This window comes from Caretta caretta, chromosome 2, assembly GCF_965140235.1.
Source record: "Caretta caretta isolate rCarCar2 chromosome 2, rCarCar1.hap1, whole genome shotgun sequence".
Lineage (NCBI taxonomy): Eukaryota > Metazoa > Chordata > Testudines > Cheloniidae > Caretta > Caretta caretta.
Genome location: NC_134207.1, coordinates 133,285,504 through 133,302,869, shown reverse-complemented (window position 1 = coordinate 133,302,869; position 17,366 = coordinate 133,285,504). Strand labels below are relative to the sequence as shown.

Here is a 17,366-nt window from a genome sequence, read left to right as displayed (position 1 = left end):
TTTACAAAGCCTAAGACCAACAGAAACATTGCATTTTTAAAAAAGTACCAATAGAAATAGTTGTTACAGCAATGAGTATTATCCTGCGGTATTTGCAATTCAAACATAGCAGCAACTTCAAATCTGAAAGCAAAATGGATTACAATGATTGACATGTTCCAAGCTGAAAGCAAGGCTAAAAATAAACAAAGTACATTAGAGAGTGGAAACTATTTTGGACTTTTAATTGTATTTTTTTTTTCAGTTTAAAACATCCAAGGTGTTAATAGTAGCACCCATAAAGAAACTGATTTGTTGCCAAATCCAACAACAATATGCAGGGTTGGAGTTTGACTCACTGGAGCCCAGGGTAGAAACTAAGGAGTGGGCCCCAACTATGCTCAAGCTGAAGCTCAAGCCCTGCTGCCCAGGGCTGAAGACTGAGCCACTTGTTGTTGCCGCTCACCCCTACCCTGCAAACTTTCCTCCCCACCCCCTGAAGAGGCATACCCCACACTTTCAAAACCTCTGCTTCAGTGTGATTCTCCCCCCCCTCACCCCCGCTGTACTTTTAGAGATTAAATTATTGTAATATTCGCATTACATTTACCCACAGTAACTCTGTAAAGATGATGTAACTTAGCTTCGTGAGGCTCCCTATAGTGTGGGGCTCTGGGCAATTGCCCTGTTTCCTACCCCCTAATACCGGCCATGCCAATGAGTCTATGATAATCTTTCCATTGACTTCAATAGGCAATGGATGAAGCTCTGTGATTTTTAACCTGGCAGGGCACTTTTAGATTCTATTCTTTACCCCTGTATGTGCGCTGTTCATTTTTCCAGATTATAAACCATGCTTACAACATGCTGAGTGCCCTCACCCAGCACCTTGCAAACAAAAAAGACCTGTTTGAATTAATATGATTAATTGGTTGGATGTAAATATCAGACAGCTTTTGCAGAAATAATTAGAAAGCCTTAAGTAACCCCTGTAATATGGCACTTAACTATTATTATAGCCATATAGCTTTATTCTGATTCAGGATCATCCAGCTTTAGTAAAAGTTGAGCACATTCCAGTGCTTAAGCTGGCAGAGCTGCAATAGAATTAATGTTTGGGCTCAGAGTAAATTGTTTAAAAACATGACTAATACAAGAGATCCAAGAAAGTTTTAAGCGACGTCTGTAGAATCAGACTCAACCACAACTAGAAAAGATTTTAACACAATATTTTCACTCTATGTAACCTTTGCTTAAATCAATAGTGTGACAAAATGATCATGGCTTCTTTGACACAGAGAGTTAGCTTTTTCTTTCAGTTTAATCATGTTAACACAGAAAGCATCAAGTATAGTTGTAGTTTGTTCCTGGGACAAGAAAATCAAGGGTAAAATGGAAAGGTAACAAGGGGAAATCTGGCAAACCTATTTGATCTCCACCTTGAGATCCTTCTCTGTGTCTCTGAAGATTTGGTATTCTGCTCTTTGTCATGCAAACAACACAGCACTGTGATGTTTATTTGAGTAAACGACAGTAAGCATAGCATGCAGACTTATAATGATATAAAAGCACATTTGGAGATCATAGTTGCTAGGAGATATGAAACAACGCACAGAAGCATCAGTGAAGCCGAGTCTCAATAACCCCACAGCAGAATTTGCACTTTAAACACCTCAGAATTCCACACATCCTGTGTACAGTATATGTGTAGCATAGCAGCAATGGTACATGGAACATTACAAATGGTCAAACAGGGATTTCTCGTCTTCTGAAAGGTGACCCCCTACTCTCAATGTCAGAATATGAGCATTAGGAAAGTCCATCTGCCTGTGTCACTACGCTTCACTTTTATTTGGCTTTAAACCTTCATGTATCTATGACGCAATTCATACAAAAGTATCCTATCAAATATTACACAACTCAAACGGCAAGTCATTTCTCCTCTTTGGGGGCAGAGGGGACAATTTTGCAGATTAAACTGCCCTAGATTCCATGTCTCAAACCTGTAATATAATAATGAAGCAGGTGTAATATAAAATATTAGGAAACATGGGTACTATAGCTTTTGAAAGCTTTTGTCTTTCCTTACACTAGTTTCCTTACCCTAGCACTCTGTTTCCTTACCCTAGCACTCTGTTGGTGCTATACAAATAATACAGATGGTGGCATAAACTGATCGTCATTTAAATCGGGAAGAAACGCCTCCAGATCATTTATTGCACCACTGAATAAATTATGGCTTCAGTTCAGGAACGCATGTAAGCATGTGCTCCATGGGCACAGCATGTGCTTAACTCCCACTGAAATCACTTTATATTAAGCACATATTTCAATATTGTCCTGAACAGGGATGTCAGCTTGAATAAGATCCTATGAAGACTTCTCTTCTGAGACCTCCTGCACTGGGCACAAATTGAGACAGGATGCCGGACTAAATAGATCCAGGGCCAGCTCTAGGCACCAGCAAACCAAGCACGTGCTTGGGCCACACTTTTCAAGGGGCAGCATTCCGCCCCCCTCTCCCCTTTTTTGCTTCGGCGGCACTCGGCCCTCCCCTTTCTTTTTTGCTTTGGTGGCACTCCGCTTGGGGCGGCAAAAAACCTAGAGCCGGCCCTGAATCGCCCTCACATTGCAACTAAAGTAGACCAATTTTTTTTTTCAAATCGCATTGAAAATTTGAATTTCAAAATAAAAAAAGATACAGAAAATTTGCTCTTGTAATTTTTTCCCACTTTTCCTCCCAAACAGGTCTTGTTACAACTGCTGTGCTTTTATATACTCCTGTTGTGTTCAAATTCATTTTAGCACATCAACATTTTAAAAAAAATATTACTTGTGCTTGGGGATAGGAGGTGATGAGAAAGTGGCTAACAGAAGCTTGTGAGAAGTGCTGCGGCAAATAGCTTAAAGGAGTTTTCAATGTTTGTCTCAAAGTGTCAAGGTGAGTGAGGTAATATCTTTTATCGGGCCAACTTCTGTTGGTGAGAGAGACAAGCTTTCAAACTGACACAGAGCTCTTCATCAGTTCTCTTTCAAAATGTGTGAGCTTCCTGCCCATTTGCCCAGTAGGCCTTGTAAACTTGAAAGCACTCTTCAATAATGTCATGAGGGGCTGGCAAAAAAAATTCAAGAAATCGAAAGTAATGTTAAGTGTGAGCTGATGATTAGGGTCCAATTTGTTTCTGGCCCTTGTTCAGGTGTGTTGTGGGGAAGGAGGGTCCTAAGGAGCCTTCTAATTGCCTTATGTGGCTCATGTAAAGGCCATATACAACGGAGGTCCTTGCTTGGTGGGAAAGTCTAGAAATGCTTCCGTCTCTACTCACCAGAGGGCATACAGCAGCCCAAAGGCGCAGGGAAGGGTGGGAAGAAGGTGGGATTATGGTTTTTCCACCCCTCCACAACTACCTGCAGAACAGGACTGTTGTAGAGTAGCATAGCAGCAGCCAGTCTTCCCCTGTGCAATAGGGAGCTTGGGACAGGGGTACCAGAATGGGGTGGGAAGCGGTGGTGCAGAAGCAGGGTCTCAGGGGAAGAGGAGGTGCAGGGCCAGGGTCTTGGCAGAAGGGGCAGTGTGTGGGTGGGGGCTTGGGGAAGAGGGGTGGTGCAAGGGCAGTGCAGGGAGCAGCGTGGCATAGGGGGCGGGCCCACATTTCGGGTGTCTATGGCCCCCCACTTTTAGGGCGCTTCCGCCACTCCTATCTTGGGGAGGAATTCCATCTTTTTGAGCTCCACCAGGGTCTATGCAGCTCCACACTGCTCCTAGCTCTGGGCTGTACCTTAAAGGTCATTAATCATGATCATGGTCCTTTTATAGTCTGAGTGTGAGAAAGATGAAGAGCAGAAGAAACTTACTTTAAAAACACTAGCCATCAAAAAACTGTGGGAGGTTGGATTAAGTGTTAAAATGCTGAAAAAGCAAATTCCACAATGATAAACAATTAGAAATTGAATATCTTGATTTACTCAACTTACATGTACCCCAGTAATGGAATTTCTACATTACAATATTTTTCCACCTCCACTGATTTTAATAGATTTGTGTACCCGCCAGATTTTAAATTAGTCAAAAACTTTGCTGTGCTTGGAGGGAGATACTTCTAAGATCCTTCAGCATTTTGGGCAATAATAATTAATGTAACTATCATTAAAAAAAACACAGGAACATTGTCTTAAACTCCTTGCTGTCTCAGTTTCCACATTCAGATAACATCATACCAGCAGGTCTATTTTTCTTTGGGTAACACATGCAAAATAAACATGGCATAGGAGAGCCCTCGCATCACAAATTGACCATTGGAGCTCCGGACACAGAGGAATGTAAGCCTAGTTAGCTTCATTCACTGACCCCCAAGGGTGCACAGTGACCCAAACTACTGCATAGGTTAAAATGTACTGCGCGGTTCTTTTTATTGAGAAAGTCTATGTCTCATCTGCTTCACTGCATAGAGAATATTTTATACCATTCCATTTAGATGAACAAGGTCCCTGTGGAAAGGTTAAAAAAAAAAAAGAAACAGAGAATGGAAGCAACAGCTTCTACACCACTCAATAACAGTGCAGGTCTTGTGACTATGGGCTGCATGCATATTTGTGCAGGCAGCCAGTTACCCCCATCTCCATTGGTTTGTTACCGAGCAATAGACTGAGGGAGGGCACAACAAAACTACATACCTGCACTGCAGCCTGATGTTTCAATAAGATTCAATGTGTTACTAATAGGGGCCCACCAAAGGGCCATTTGAGTGGATAATTCCAACGTATCCCTTCTGTAAAGGAATGGATTGCTGGCATTTATCACAGCAGTAACGATCCCCATTGGTTATCTCAGTTTGGGATCCCAAGCCTAGTGCAGAGCTAGAAATGCAATGTCACAACTACCTGCATAAGCTCTCCAATGAACAATCCTCACCACAGGCACCACCATAGACTTACTGTTTTTCTGGCATGTTTAAATATATTGCAATAAAAATGTCATTGCTTCATTTATTTTAGGTATTGTTATGGATATGGTATCACAGACTTTATTTAGCAATTAAAAAATATACACAAAGGACAATTGTTTCTTTCTTTTTCTGTATTTTTCAAAATTTGATTTTCTTCCAGTTGAAGAACCCAGTTTCAAATATGAAAAGGGCACTTGTTTCTACAGTAACTGTGTACAACTTGCTCAGTTCCAAGTACTGTATTCATTTATTGTTACCGCTGCTGTGGTTCGCTCCAGTTTGGGAACTAAAACACTTCTTGTTCCAGGAATGGTAACTAAGTTGTTCTTTCTGATTCTATTTCTCCATAGAGTTCAGCTAGCTTCTTAAACTCTGGTCCCCAGTCACCAAGGTAATTATAATCCTGGTCAGAGTGTGTAGTGGCTGAATCCAGAGAGCTGATAGATCCGGCTTCTGATCTATGACCCTCATATGCATATGTTTGTATGGAGTCATAGGGAGGCACACTGGGATCGAGATCTGCCTCTGCCAATCTTTGTCTAATAAATTCATGAACATCTATACTGTTCAGACTTGAAGAAGGCTGGTGCCTAGGTGCGTGCTTCACGTCAGGACGCACATCCCTCCGATACTTCAGCTCCTCAGCAGCTGATGGGTTCCGCAGGGCTGAGATGTCAAATGCTTCAGTGTCCTCCTCTCCACCACCCTCGTCATCATACGTGACAATGTTTTCCCGAACATCCTCCTCGGAAATGATCAGGGGCTCCTTTTTGCTGCGTCTTAATGTAATGAAAAGGACCACAATTGCTAAAGAGAAAATTGCAGGTATTAGGTTAGGTTTACAGGCATTACATATGAAATAAGCAACATATCTCTTACATGGGTCACAAATACGAAATCCCAAATAAAAACGGATCAGACACTTGCGGACTGCTATTTGGATTCTTGCATTATGATGTTGGGCTTCAACAGAGTTATGATTAACTCAGCAGTATGTTTGTATACCCTGTGGCCAATATTTTCAAACCTGGATGCCTAAATTTGGGCATCAAAGGACAGATTTGCAGCTGAAATGGAGCTGGTGTCCAACTGAGCTGTGCCAATTTACATCTGCTGAAAATCCAGCCACTAAAATCCACCAAAGGCAACTAAATAAGGGCATCCTGCTTTTCAGAGGTGCAGAACACCTGCAGCTTGCGCTGACTTCACTGGAAATTGTGGCTACTCAGGACTGGTAACATCAGGCCACTTTTGTTAATACCAAGCTTTAGTTACAACCCTACTCCTCCCCATGTCCCTCAACAGCTCCACTACTCAACACATACGTTTCAAATTTCCATTTCCCATTATGGACCCTTGTAACGTTCAGATTGCCTGTGTGTTCCTGTGTCTCATAAAACTGAGCACACATAATGTAAAACACTGGAAGAATATGTAATACACATAAACTAGAGGTTTTTGTGAGTACAGCTAAAGTTTACCTCCCATGCACAGCCCATTGGTGGAAGAACAGGCTCTATTGTCGATAAGGCCCCGATTCTGCAAGTTGTCATATGCAGACAGTCTGCTGTACCCATGTGGAGTCCCACTTAAATCAGTGGGGTTCCCTGTTGGCACAGCAGCCTGCCAGAATATAGCAAGCAGTGCCTATAATGACTAAGAGGGAAATTTCCAATGGCACAAAGGGCAGTTGGGTGTCCAACCCTGATTAATTATCAATGAGATTGGGATGCCTGATTCCTGCTTTGAAAATCTTCACCTAATATACGAAAGATGAGATTTTTCAACACTGCATAAGGGATCTGGATGCCCAATTCCTAATAAAATTAATAATCAATTAGCTATCAACTTAAAATCTTCAAGGTTTTGTGTTTTCCTTTTGGAAAAAACAATAACAAAATGCTCTTTCATTTCCATGTCCATGTATTTGCACATATTGTGACTGAAATGTTGATAACATAACTCAAGTGTGTTTCTGTACATTTTAAAGTTATACTCTAAAACCCAGGAAATGGCTGAGATAAGCTGTGGCGAAAGGAATCAGTAGAAAGAGCACAGGCTTTCAAGATAAATTCATTGATTTAAGGGATGTAAGTGGGTCACAGGACAAATCCCATTGTTTCAAACATTCTCTGTTAGAATGCATAAAAACACATGGATAGTACAATGATGTTTATGTACAACATGTTGTATCTCTGCCAAATGAGAATATTAAGTAATGGGTAAATTAAAATTGGTCTGGGAAAATAGAGAAAATGCATATCCACGGACATTTATCTAATGGAATCATTTTGTCATTTAATATGTCCCCTGCCCCTCTTGATTATGTTGTGCACTGATATCAGCTCATCTCACAGAGGTAATTAGAAAGTGGCTTTTGTACAGTATTAATAGTGCTTCTTACAGAGTAATGCAATTCAAAACTCTTTTCCTCATCTCTCTTCTTTATCATTTTTCCAGCTGTTCTAGTGATGATCCTTGAGTCAATGGCTTTCTGAAACCTTTTTAAATTACCTGGGAAGATCTACAATGCTAATTACTCTGACTTCTGGACATTTTTTTCTACAGGATGCCAGTTTTTCACCAGTATGCTTTACAGGCATTTTTCCTAATAATTTTAGCAAAACCTATCTATAAAACCACAGCTTTATATTTCTAATTACCTCTTTTCACAAGTAATCCCTGATTCGGAAACGCATGATAGTAAAAGCCGCTACTGCCACGTTCTGAAGGCTAATGAAAGGATATCAGTATTTAACCAAGAGAGTGGCTTACCCAGAAGAATGATGACACAGAGCAGAATTGCAATTAAGGCTCCTGTGCTCAAACCGGCTGAGGAAAGGAAAGCTTCGGCATGGCAGGTCCGAACGCGCCCATCTCTCTCACATGCACAGACCCTGATTGTAAGGGTGCTGCTGCTGCTGAGAGAAGGGATTCCACTATCAGAAATCAAAATCGGGAGGTAGTAGACATCTTGAGTAGTTCGACTGAATCTCCTCCGTCTGGTCAGGATACTGGCTGTGTTATCTATAATCACAAAAAGCAGGACACCCTGGCTTAATGAAGAATAATTATGATTTATTGTTTCTGTCATGCCCAAGGGTGTGAGAGACACCTCAACAAACAGACAGTCCCTGCCTCAAAGGGCTTACATTCTACAATTTAAACATGGCAGGACAAAGGTGTGTGACAGAGGAAAACAACAGGGGGGAGTGTGGTGGGATTAGGCAGGGTTACATAAATATCATGTGCCAGCTTTGCTAGTTCACTTCTTGATGACTTAATTTACTTTGATAAAGTTTTTGGGTCTCATTCTCACTTAAGGACACTTTGTACCATCTGGGTAGTGTAAAGGGACCTGAAAGGGGGTGCACATGTAACTTACATCCACTTAAAGTCCCATTTTCCACTACCACAGATGTGTAAAAGTTCTTTAGCATAAACGAGAATAAGGCCCTTCAATTTAACTGACTGTGTTTCTTATAGGCTTCACAGCAGAAGTGAGTTATCAGGAGAGATCTGAGCGAGGAGAAGAGGGTGGCCAAAAAGCACCAGCTGTGTGACATTCAAGGTGGAGGTGAGAGTTGACAGAGTGAGCTAGGGTAGGGGGCATGGGAAGTTAGAAGGTGACACTCAGCTAAAGGGAGGGAACAGGCAAATGGATTCGAGTCATAGCAGAACAAAAAAGAAGGGAGAGGAAGTTCATGTTGAATTTCATTACTTAAAAGTTCCTCAGGTCCAGCTGGCATGCTCTGCAGTTAATAATACTAAGGGGTTATTTTAATTTTACATTTATATGATAGTAGCACCCAGAGGCCCTCATTAGGATCAGGACCCCATTGTGCGAGGTCAGGGATTGGCAACCTTTGGCACGCTCCCACCAGCTGCGGTTCACCACTGCAGGCCAATGGGGGCTGCGGGAAGCGGCGTGGGCCGAGGGATGTACTGGCTGCCGCTTCCCGCAGCCCCTATTGGCCTGCAGCAGTGAACTGTGGCCGGTGGGAGTTGCGATTGGCCAAACCTGTAGATGCTGCAGGTAAACAAAGCAGCCCGGCCTGCCAGCGGACTTCCCTGACCGGCCGTGTGCCAAAGGTTGCCAATCCCAGTGCCAGGGGTTGTGCAAACACATAAGAAGACACTGTTCCTACTCCAAACAGCATGCAATCTTCTAAGAAGTCAAGTGGAAGAGGGAATTGATACATTTTTATATACATATACACATCTACAGAAGTATTTTTTAGTTATTATAAACAAGAGTCACTTATCCCCATCAACATGGTACCAAATCCATCCTTAACTGATTGATTTCTTAAAGACATTGTGAGCAGAGATGAATCCTGAGGAGCAATATGAAAGAGGAGGATAGTGGCCATACAGATCAGTTCAGGGAGTGTTGCGACGTTTTCAAGAGAAACTTGTAAGTGAGCTGATGAGTCTGGTATCACTGGCAGAGCCGAGGAGATGGATCATCGTGTATGTGAATACATATGATCATGGAGATGTATCTCTATAAGAGTGGAGTGATTAAGGGCAGGGAGGAGAAAACAGGGGGATGATTTTGTAATATTACTGGGAGTCAACAGATGATACTGTTACATAGATAGCCTCACAAGCTTTGTTTAACCAACACTACAGGCAGGAAGATCTTGCACACACATGTGTTGGGGCAGTTCTTTTTTGGAAGTGGCTTTCACATCACTATTAAAGTCTGTTCACTGCCTGACTCTTTCTGATTGGAATATTTTTGTTTAGGTGTTGAGCTGCTGCGTACAGGACATACTGAAGCAAACATATATATATATATGGTCTCAGAAGCTCAGTGAGTGCTGAAGAATGCTAAGAAAGAACAACTGACCAAGATTATGGTGTGCTGAAGTCCATCCAGTTAGGATGAACTGAGGAAAGTATGACTTTTTCCTGAGGAATGGAGGAAATTGAAGCAGGAAAGAGCATACATATTGTTAAGAGTCCTGTTAAAGGGCCTGAACAGCTGGGTTGGCTTAGTGATGCTTCAAGACTCTGCTAACAATGCTTTGGGAAAGGGGCACACCAAGAGAACTAGGTAGATGTCACTGAAAAAGGGATACAGGTGCAGGAATATAGATAGAATGGCACGTTCCAGCCCACATGGCTAGTTGTTTTCCATGGTGGGGAGGGGTCATGAGTATGGCTAGGTTGGGTAGGTATTACTTACTTGGTTTTGATTCAATAAGCTAGCCCTTTGTCTATCAAGCTCTTTGTGCCAACACTTTAAACATTGATCTCATCTGTCTCTCTATCCTAACATTTCACCCATGCCTGCAGCAAGATCTATGTACGTATGTGACCCCCATCACCATGGGACTGGAATACTTGGCAATCATTAATGGATTTCATTCTCAACACCCTGTGAGGTAGATATTATCCCATTTTTACATGTGGGTAACTGAGGCAAAGGGTAGATTAATTGACATACCCAAGATCACACAGGAAGTCTGTGACTGAGCCAGGAACTGAATGTGTTTCCCAAGTCCCAGTCCAGTGGCCTGTTCACTGTGCTTATTGGTGCTTTCTTAGATGACTTAGCTAAATACATTTATCTTTGTCTCCATTTCCACTGGTTGCAATATATAAAACTGCCTCTTAAGTCTCCTTCCGCACTTAAAGGGCAAGGTGCCACTTTTGTGGGTTTTGCTCTGAGGCAGGCTGGCTTCCCAGCAGACTTCCTCCCACTCTTTTGGTGGTATGATGCCTGCCTGCTTTGTTGTTGTTGATCAGGCCCCATGTATAAAAACACAAATAGGTGATTCTTTTGAAGTCATTAACGCCCACTGACAGTATGTTCCTACAAAACAGCCTGAGAGTGGGGAAATAATATTTATAATGATACAATCTATCCCCTCTGTTACTGAGGTGCTAGGGTGTTGCACACTTAAAATAAACTGAATGAAAACCCCTCAGCAATAATTAAAACGGTGTCAAATAGTCTGCAAGAAAACCCCAACAGAAGTACTACACAAGAAACACAGCAAATCTGTACAGCTGCTTTTGATTTTGTGACACAGACCTTATTCCAAAATACACCTAAAAGTGTATGCAATACAAAAAGATTTGTTTTAAGACATCTCCAAATAAGCTGATAAAATTTTAGTTTTTACCATGCATTGTCCGGGGAGGTAGCCTTAATGAGACTCTGCAGCTATGACATTTTATTAAAAAAATCAAGATCCCTCCACTAATATTCACTGTTTCACCATTAAAGTACATGCTATTTCCACCTTATTTTGCAGCACCCCTCATTTTGTGTTACAATTGTGTCACTTGATTGAAAAGATCAAATTAAATGTCACTGGGATTCAGATTACATTTATTATATTCAGAGACCTCTTCCCCAGAGCTGGGTGAGTACTGGCCTGCGGATTCTATTCACAGACTGTGCCATGGAAAGAGGTTCATCGAGTTCACAGGTCCACAGGTTTTACAGGCCTCTGCCAATTTAATTTAAAAAGAATTGGAAGATTCGTAAGGCTTATTTGACAAGAGGTTGGAAGAGCTTGTTCTTTGATACATGTATGACATTTTACATTTACTAAAATGTTTTTCACAAACAATTTCAGTTCTTTTATTCTAGCATACGGATGGGGCGATGGGCTATCATGATGCTGAATTGGCTACAAAAGACCATAATATTGACCTTGCCACTCATTAAACAGTGGGGGGCTGTTGTCTGGCTTGTTGGAAAAGAAGTGTGCCCCCTTTAAGGGCTAGAAAGCCAAGAAGTGACTTCTGACTGCAGCAGCAGACCGGGGCAGCATGGAGTCTCTGACCTGTTATCCACAGGTGACCATAAGAGAGGGGAGACTATATAGATTCATGCTGGTTCAGAAAAAGCCTTCTTTTACCTGGACCAGTGGAACAGCACCCATCCTACCACCCATGAAAGTGGTAAAATACCAGGTTTTGTCAGGTTCTGCTGTGGGCATTGCACTAGTTGCTCCTTTCTCGGGGCAAGGGAAAAGGGGCTGGGAAGAAATTTTTCCCTCACCACCAGATTGGCAAAGGCAAAGTGTTTTTGTATTAATTTTTTCCTTCCTTACAGCAGGTTCAGGAGGGCTTAGTTGGGCGAACATGAGAGAGGAATTAGACTATGATGTCGCAACTCATTATGTAAAAGTGGTGAGGCTGTCCAGTGCAAGTATGCCTTAGGGAAGGGATACAATGATCAGACAAAATGGATTGGTAAAGGAGGTATGCTTTAAAGGAGCAAAAACAGAGATATGGACTGAATTCCCATTGACTTCAGTTCCCAAAATTGCCACTGACTTCAGTGGGGCCAGGACTTTACACATTGTCATTGTTCATCTAATAACTCTGCCCATATCTGGGATAATTCAAGTTAACTTGTTCTGACCTTGACACCAAGAACAAGATCTTTAGTAATTTTCATACCCAAAAGTACAATGTTAAACAATAATGTTTTATTTAATATGGCAAAATTCCCATTGCCTTCAATGAGGCCAGGATTTCACTCCATGTGTTTTTGTAGTGCAAATCTGCAAACCACTCCAAGAGCTAGATTTGCAATATGTGAAGGAGGATCATTGTACAAAAGAGCCAACAAATTTGACATTTTAAGAACATATATCTTCCAGAATGCAATGTCAGGCCTTAAAAATCCAACTGAATTGCATTCTATCAACCAGAATTTTGATGAAACAGCGTAACCAAAATGTAGGCAAATACTTTAATTTGCAACATGACTTTTTAAAAAGTGCCATATCCTGACTGGCACTGGGCTCCTGGAATTGCAATGAAGTCAATGGGAGTTGCAGGTACTCAGCACATCTCAGCAATTTTGTAATAGAATGGTCAACAGTAGGGATGGTTTGATTTCAAGTTGTAAGAAAAATGGGGTGAGAAAACAACACCACAAAGTTATCTAGACAATATAATAAAGTAAAAATATCAAGAATATATTTAAGGGCTAAAGCTTGTAGTGCAATTCCATTTTCGTGACAAGTAACACCGTATCCATCAACTGAGCATCAACAGTTGCATCAGTCATGAGGCTCATCCCAATACAAGTCATCCTCAGATCTTCTACAGCTAATCAAACATGTAGTAGCAAGTGCTATTAAGAATACTGATGATGGCCCTTTACTTCTTTTTGGCGATTTATTATTTTTCTGTTGTGATGGTGTCTACAGGCCCCAACATATAAGCTCAGTTGCTCTGTGTAAATTTAGACAGAATAAGAAGTTCCTACGGTATTTGCCCATGTAAATCTGCCTGGGATGACATCCAGAAGAGGCCCAGTCTTTAAATCTGGGCAGGAAAGCATAACCTCCTCCTTTCTTCCCCTGACATAAATCTAACCTAGAGTGAGTGATCCAATGATGCAGCTAAAACAGCAGTGACAAAAATGCAGTCTGTTAAGAAAAAAAGCCAAACACATCAGAGACCTAATACGAGAGCAAAAAGTGAACCATCCTGAGCAGAAAGGGTTTAAAGTCACACAAAAAACACGAGTAGCAACCAAGCAATGATGAAAGAATTTAAGCATGGAAGCTTATTGGCAAAGCTGTGAAGGAAAGAACACTGAAACATGAGGTCTGATATGAAATAAGGCAGCAGATAACTGCAGACAGGGGGAAATCCAAACTGAAAAAGCACAAAGATGTCAAAAGAAAAAAAAATAGGCAAGGTTGCGAGAAGATGAAATAAAAAAGTCATGGACGAAGTTGGCAGACGTAACACTAGAGTGAAGAAATCTTGAAAGAACGAAGTTTAACCCCACCACCCCAATGAGAAGCTGACATTTTTATACTGTATAAAATAAATTAGTAAACACCAAAGAGTTGGAAGAATGCAATGCAACAACATTTTTCACAGTTTTGCATTTTTAACTCTTTTTTAAAAAGATAGTAACCATCAAGAGGCATGGGTTTAAACACAAAAGCAGTTAGAACCAAGGTCTCTAATTTAGAAATGCCCTTGATCATGGTCATTTTGGTACTTTATATTCTTTCTAAAAGTACTTACAGCATGGAATAAGTAGACAAAACCCTAGCTGGAATGTGTCTAAGATCGCTAAAATAGTAAGCAAAATTAGAGCCATGTGTACAAAAAATAAATATTTTTTTCTCCCAGTGGAGGTTTACAGATATAAATACAAGCAAAGGAGGTTGTAGGTATGTGTTGTGGTGGTGGAATAGAAGGTCCAGGGGTATCAGTATGTTCATATATTCTAATGTTCATTATTACTATGGGGGAAACCTTGATAAAGGTAATACCTAGCTGTTATATAGTGCTTTTCTATGGTGGATCTCAAAGTGCTTTACAGAGGAGGTCAGTATCTTTACTCCATGTGGGGAAACTGAGCACAGGAAAGTGAAATGACTTGCCCAAACTCACCCCTCAGGTCAGTGATAGTAGCAGAGCTGGTGTTCAGAATCTCATTCTAGTGACTAAATATGAATAAAGTGAATAAATGTACAAAAGTTCAGCCAAACATTTGCTCAATGACTTTTCTTCCTATGCTTTTTATATTTACACTGGGTGACTTTTCTGAGGGAGGAAGAGAAGTTGGAGAAGCCACTGAGAGGGAAACTATGGACTGTGCAACTTATAAGTGGAAAAACTTAACATGAAACAAAAAATCCCACAAATGTAGAAGGCCAAAGACAGTGGGGTACAAAGAAAGATGCTAATGATCCATTTAAGGGTTATGGGGGAAATAACACAGAGAGTTTCTTCTGACAAAGGAAAAGAGACAAGAAGACAGATATACTGGAACAGAAGCAGTAACCTTAGGATGATGAAAACTGTACAGGTTGGTTCACCAGGCCAGAAGTGAACCAGCCTTTGTAAATAGGCTAGATGGTTCATGTTCAATGACCTATCTATACCTGTTCCATAACAAAATATACTTTGTACATTCCAGTAAGGCCCTTGACACCTTTACAAAGCTGCACCCTTCCTTCCTGAAAAGATCTAAAGTCAGAAGGTGGGTCTCAAGGCTTGCAGGGGATAAGAGGGTTGGCTGCTAAGGGGCTAACTTAGAGGGGGAGGGAAATTTGTCTAGTTTTGTAGCTGTACAAATAACAGTAGTTCATGATAACTGAACTTGTATACACACGAGCTACGCTTTGGAAATACACGGAAGCTGGAACCCAAGACTCTGCTCAAGTGGGTATGAGGTTCAGTGTGGAATATTCCCCACAGCTCTAAGCAATCTTTCTTTACCCTTTGGAATTGTAGACTATGAATCCAGACTATCCTGCACTCAAGGCCATTATCACAATCCTCTTTGTTTCCAAAGTGCTGTTCATCTCTGATTTATATTTTGTTCCCACCCTGAGAAATGCAATGCAGGAATAGGGAAAATATCAAAGAAGCTGAGAACTGGTGTGAGTTCTGGGGAAGGTGAAAGTAGGAGCACTTTGTGGACTACTAATTTATGTATTATACACAAATTGAGAATTCTATTGACACACTACAGGCAAGCACAAGAGAAATGAAAGTAAAAACAAAATAAAAATCCATTTGTTGCTTTAGGCATATTTTAATTTGTTGCTCTACTCTGCTTATGTCAGCAGCTGAACTTTTAGAAGTTCTCTGAGATATTGTGACTAATTAAAAATAAACAGAATTATCAAAGAGACAATGTTTGCGTTGGTAATATTCCTAAAGTGATAGCTGCCAATTTCTTTTTTTAATATATATTTTATATATTACAATATATAAATAATAGTTGCAAATACAACAAATATACCAAAATACTAGATTCAATATAATACACCAAGTAAATAAAGAGGGTTAGAATAAAGGAAGTCAAGGGGAAGCAACATATTTATCCTCAGAGTCTACATTAATCATAGACCTCTAAAAAGTCAGCTCAAATTGCTATGTATATTTTGGGCATTTCCTTTCTGCAGAATGCCAGTCATTTGTTAGCTGCAAGGTCAGCCATATCACTGGCCCAGGCATACATATTTGGTGAAGATCAACTTTTCAATTTTATCACGATTAATTTTTTAGTGACCAAAGCTGACATTGGAATCACACCATTTTGTTACCAGGTAATCTGCAGGTATCAGAAAAAATATATCCAAGAATGAAATTTAAGGGAGAGGGCTCCAACTTAGCATCCAATATCAAAGTGATCCTTTGACCTACTGCATACCAGAAATTCTTGACACAGGACACTCCCAAAACATATGCACTAACCTACCAAGAGAGTTACATTTCCTACATCAGTCAGCATTCATGAGGCCCATTATCATTAGCCTTTGTGGAGACCACTGTATATATATATAATTTTTTTTTTTTCGGTGAATAAGCCATAGTCTCAGGTCTACAGTTGCTTTTATTTTTGTTAACATTAGATGCAATTGTATTCCATTGGGTAACAGATAGTTGTGTATCCAAATCTCTCTTGCAAGCAACTCTCCAATTATCAGTCTTTGGCAGAATTTTTTGGAACAGAAAACTGTAAAAGGATACCACTGGCCAAGTAAATCCAGTAAGTTTCCTCCAAAGTAATAAAAATTCTGGAGTTCCCAGTGCATCCAGTCCAAACACATTCATTAGTAAATGCTTTATTTGGAGATGTTTCCATGCTCAGGGGCAGGGCAAGCCAAATTGTTGCTGAAAATCTACAAATACTTTAACTTTTTCATTGCCTATTAGCTGCGAAACAATCATAATTCCTGTCTCCATCAATCCACCCCAGTCAAGGTTTTGCCACTGATTTTAAAAATAGGATTGCTCTATGGGATTGCTTCTTTATGGAAGAATGCATGGAAGAAGAACTTTCTAGCCAAGTATGACTAAAGCTTGCTTCACAGCTGTTATTGTGGAAACGTTGGAGTCTTCAAATCCATAATAATTCAATTCTACAGTGTCTGAAATAGGGAAAGGATATACCAATTCTCATACAATCATAGAATCATAGAAGACTGAACACTTTTTGCAGCCATAGCTAACAGCCACAAAGATACCTGACTTAACAAAAAGGAGATATCATAATTTTCAAAGTTGGAAAAGCCAAACTCTCCCAGAGGGAGGGGGAGCTGTTCAGAATTAGTCTAGGTTTCTTACCTGCATCCTAAAGGAACATTCTGAAAATATTATTGAATTTCTTAAAATAATTTTGAGGAATAGAACTAGGGAGACCCCTCAGAAGATATGAAATTTTGGGAAGGACAGTCATTTTCGGTATATTAATTTTACCCCACAAACTGAGGGGTTAAGGAGTTCCATCTCCCCAAATGGTTAGGTACTTGGGCAATTGTTGGCTTTCTCTATATCTTAGGAATGTCCTGAATATTCTGTATCTGTATAATCAGTATTCCTATACATTTTATGTAAAACGATTGACACTGACAAGTTCTGATTTAAGAAAAGACCTTTGTGAGCATAGTTGTTAATGCCTAAGATTTCTGATTTACTCCAATTAATTGT

At 40.5% G+C, this 17,366-nt stretch overlaps 1 protein-coding gene across 9 annotated transcripts in view; it reads right to left on the bottom strand.

Annotated features, from left to right (window-relative positions):
* Window positions 1-1,281: 1,281 nt before the first annotated feature.
* CDH18 (cadherin 18) overlaps window positions 1,282-17,366 on the bottom strand; it is an 831,624-nt gene continuing 815,539 nt past the window's right edge. For all 9 annotated transcript variants that reach the window (XM_048839639.2, XM_075125429.1, XM_048839637.2 and 6 more), the window contains 2 exons: window positions 7,698-7,949; window positions 1,282-5,729 (listed from right to left, as the gene is read on the bottom strand). In XM_048839639.2, the coding sequence (XP_048695596.2) occupies window positions 5,239-5,729; window positions 7,698-7,949 (743 nt within the window). In that variant the 3' untranslated portion in view covers window positions 1,282-5,238. The remainder of the gene's footprint in view (window positions 5,730-7,697; window positions 7,950-17,366) is intronic.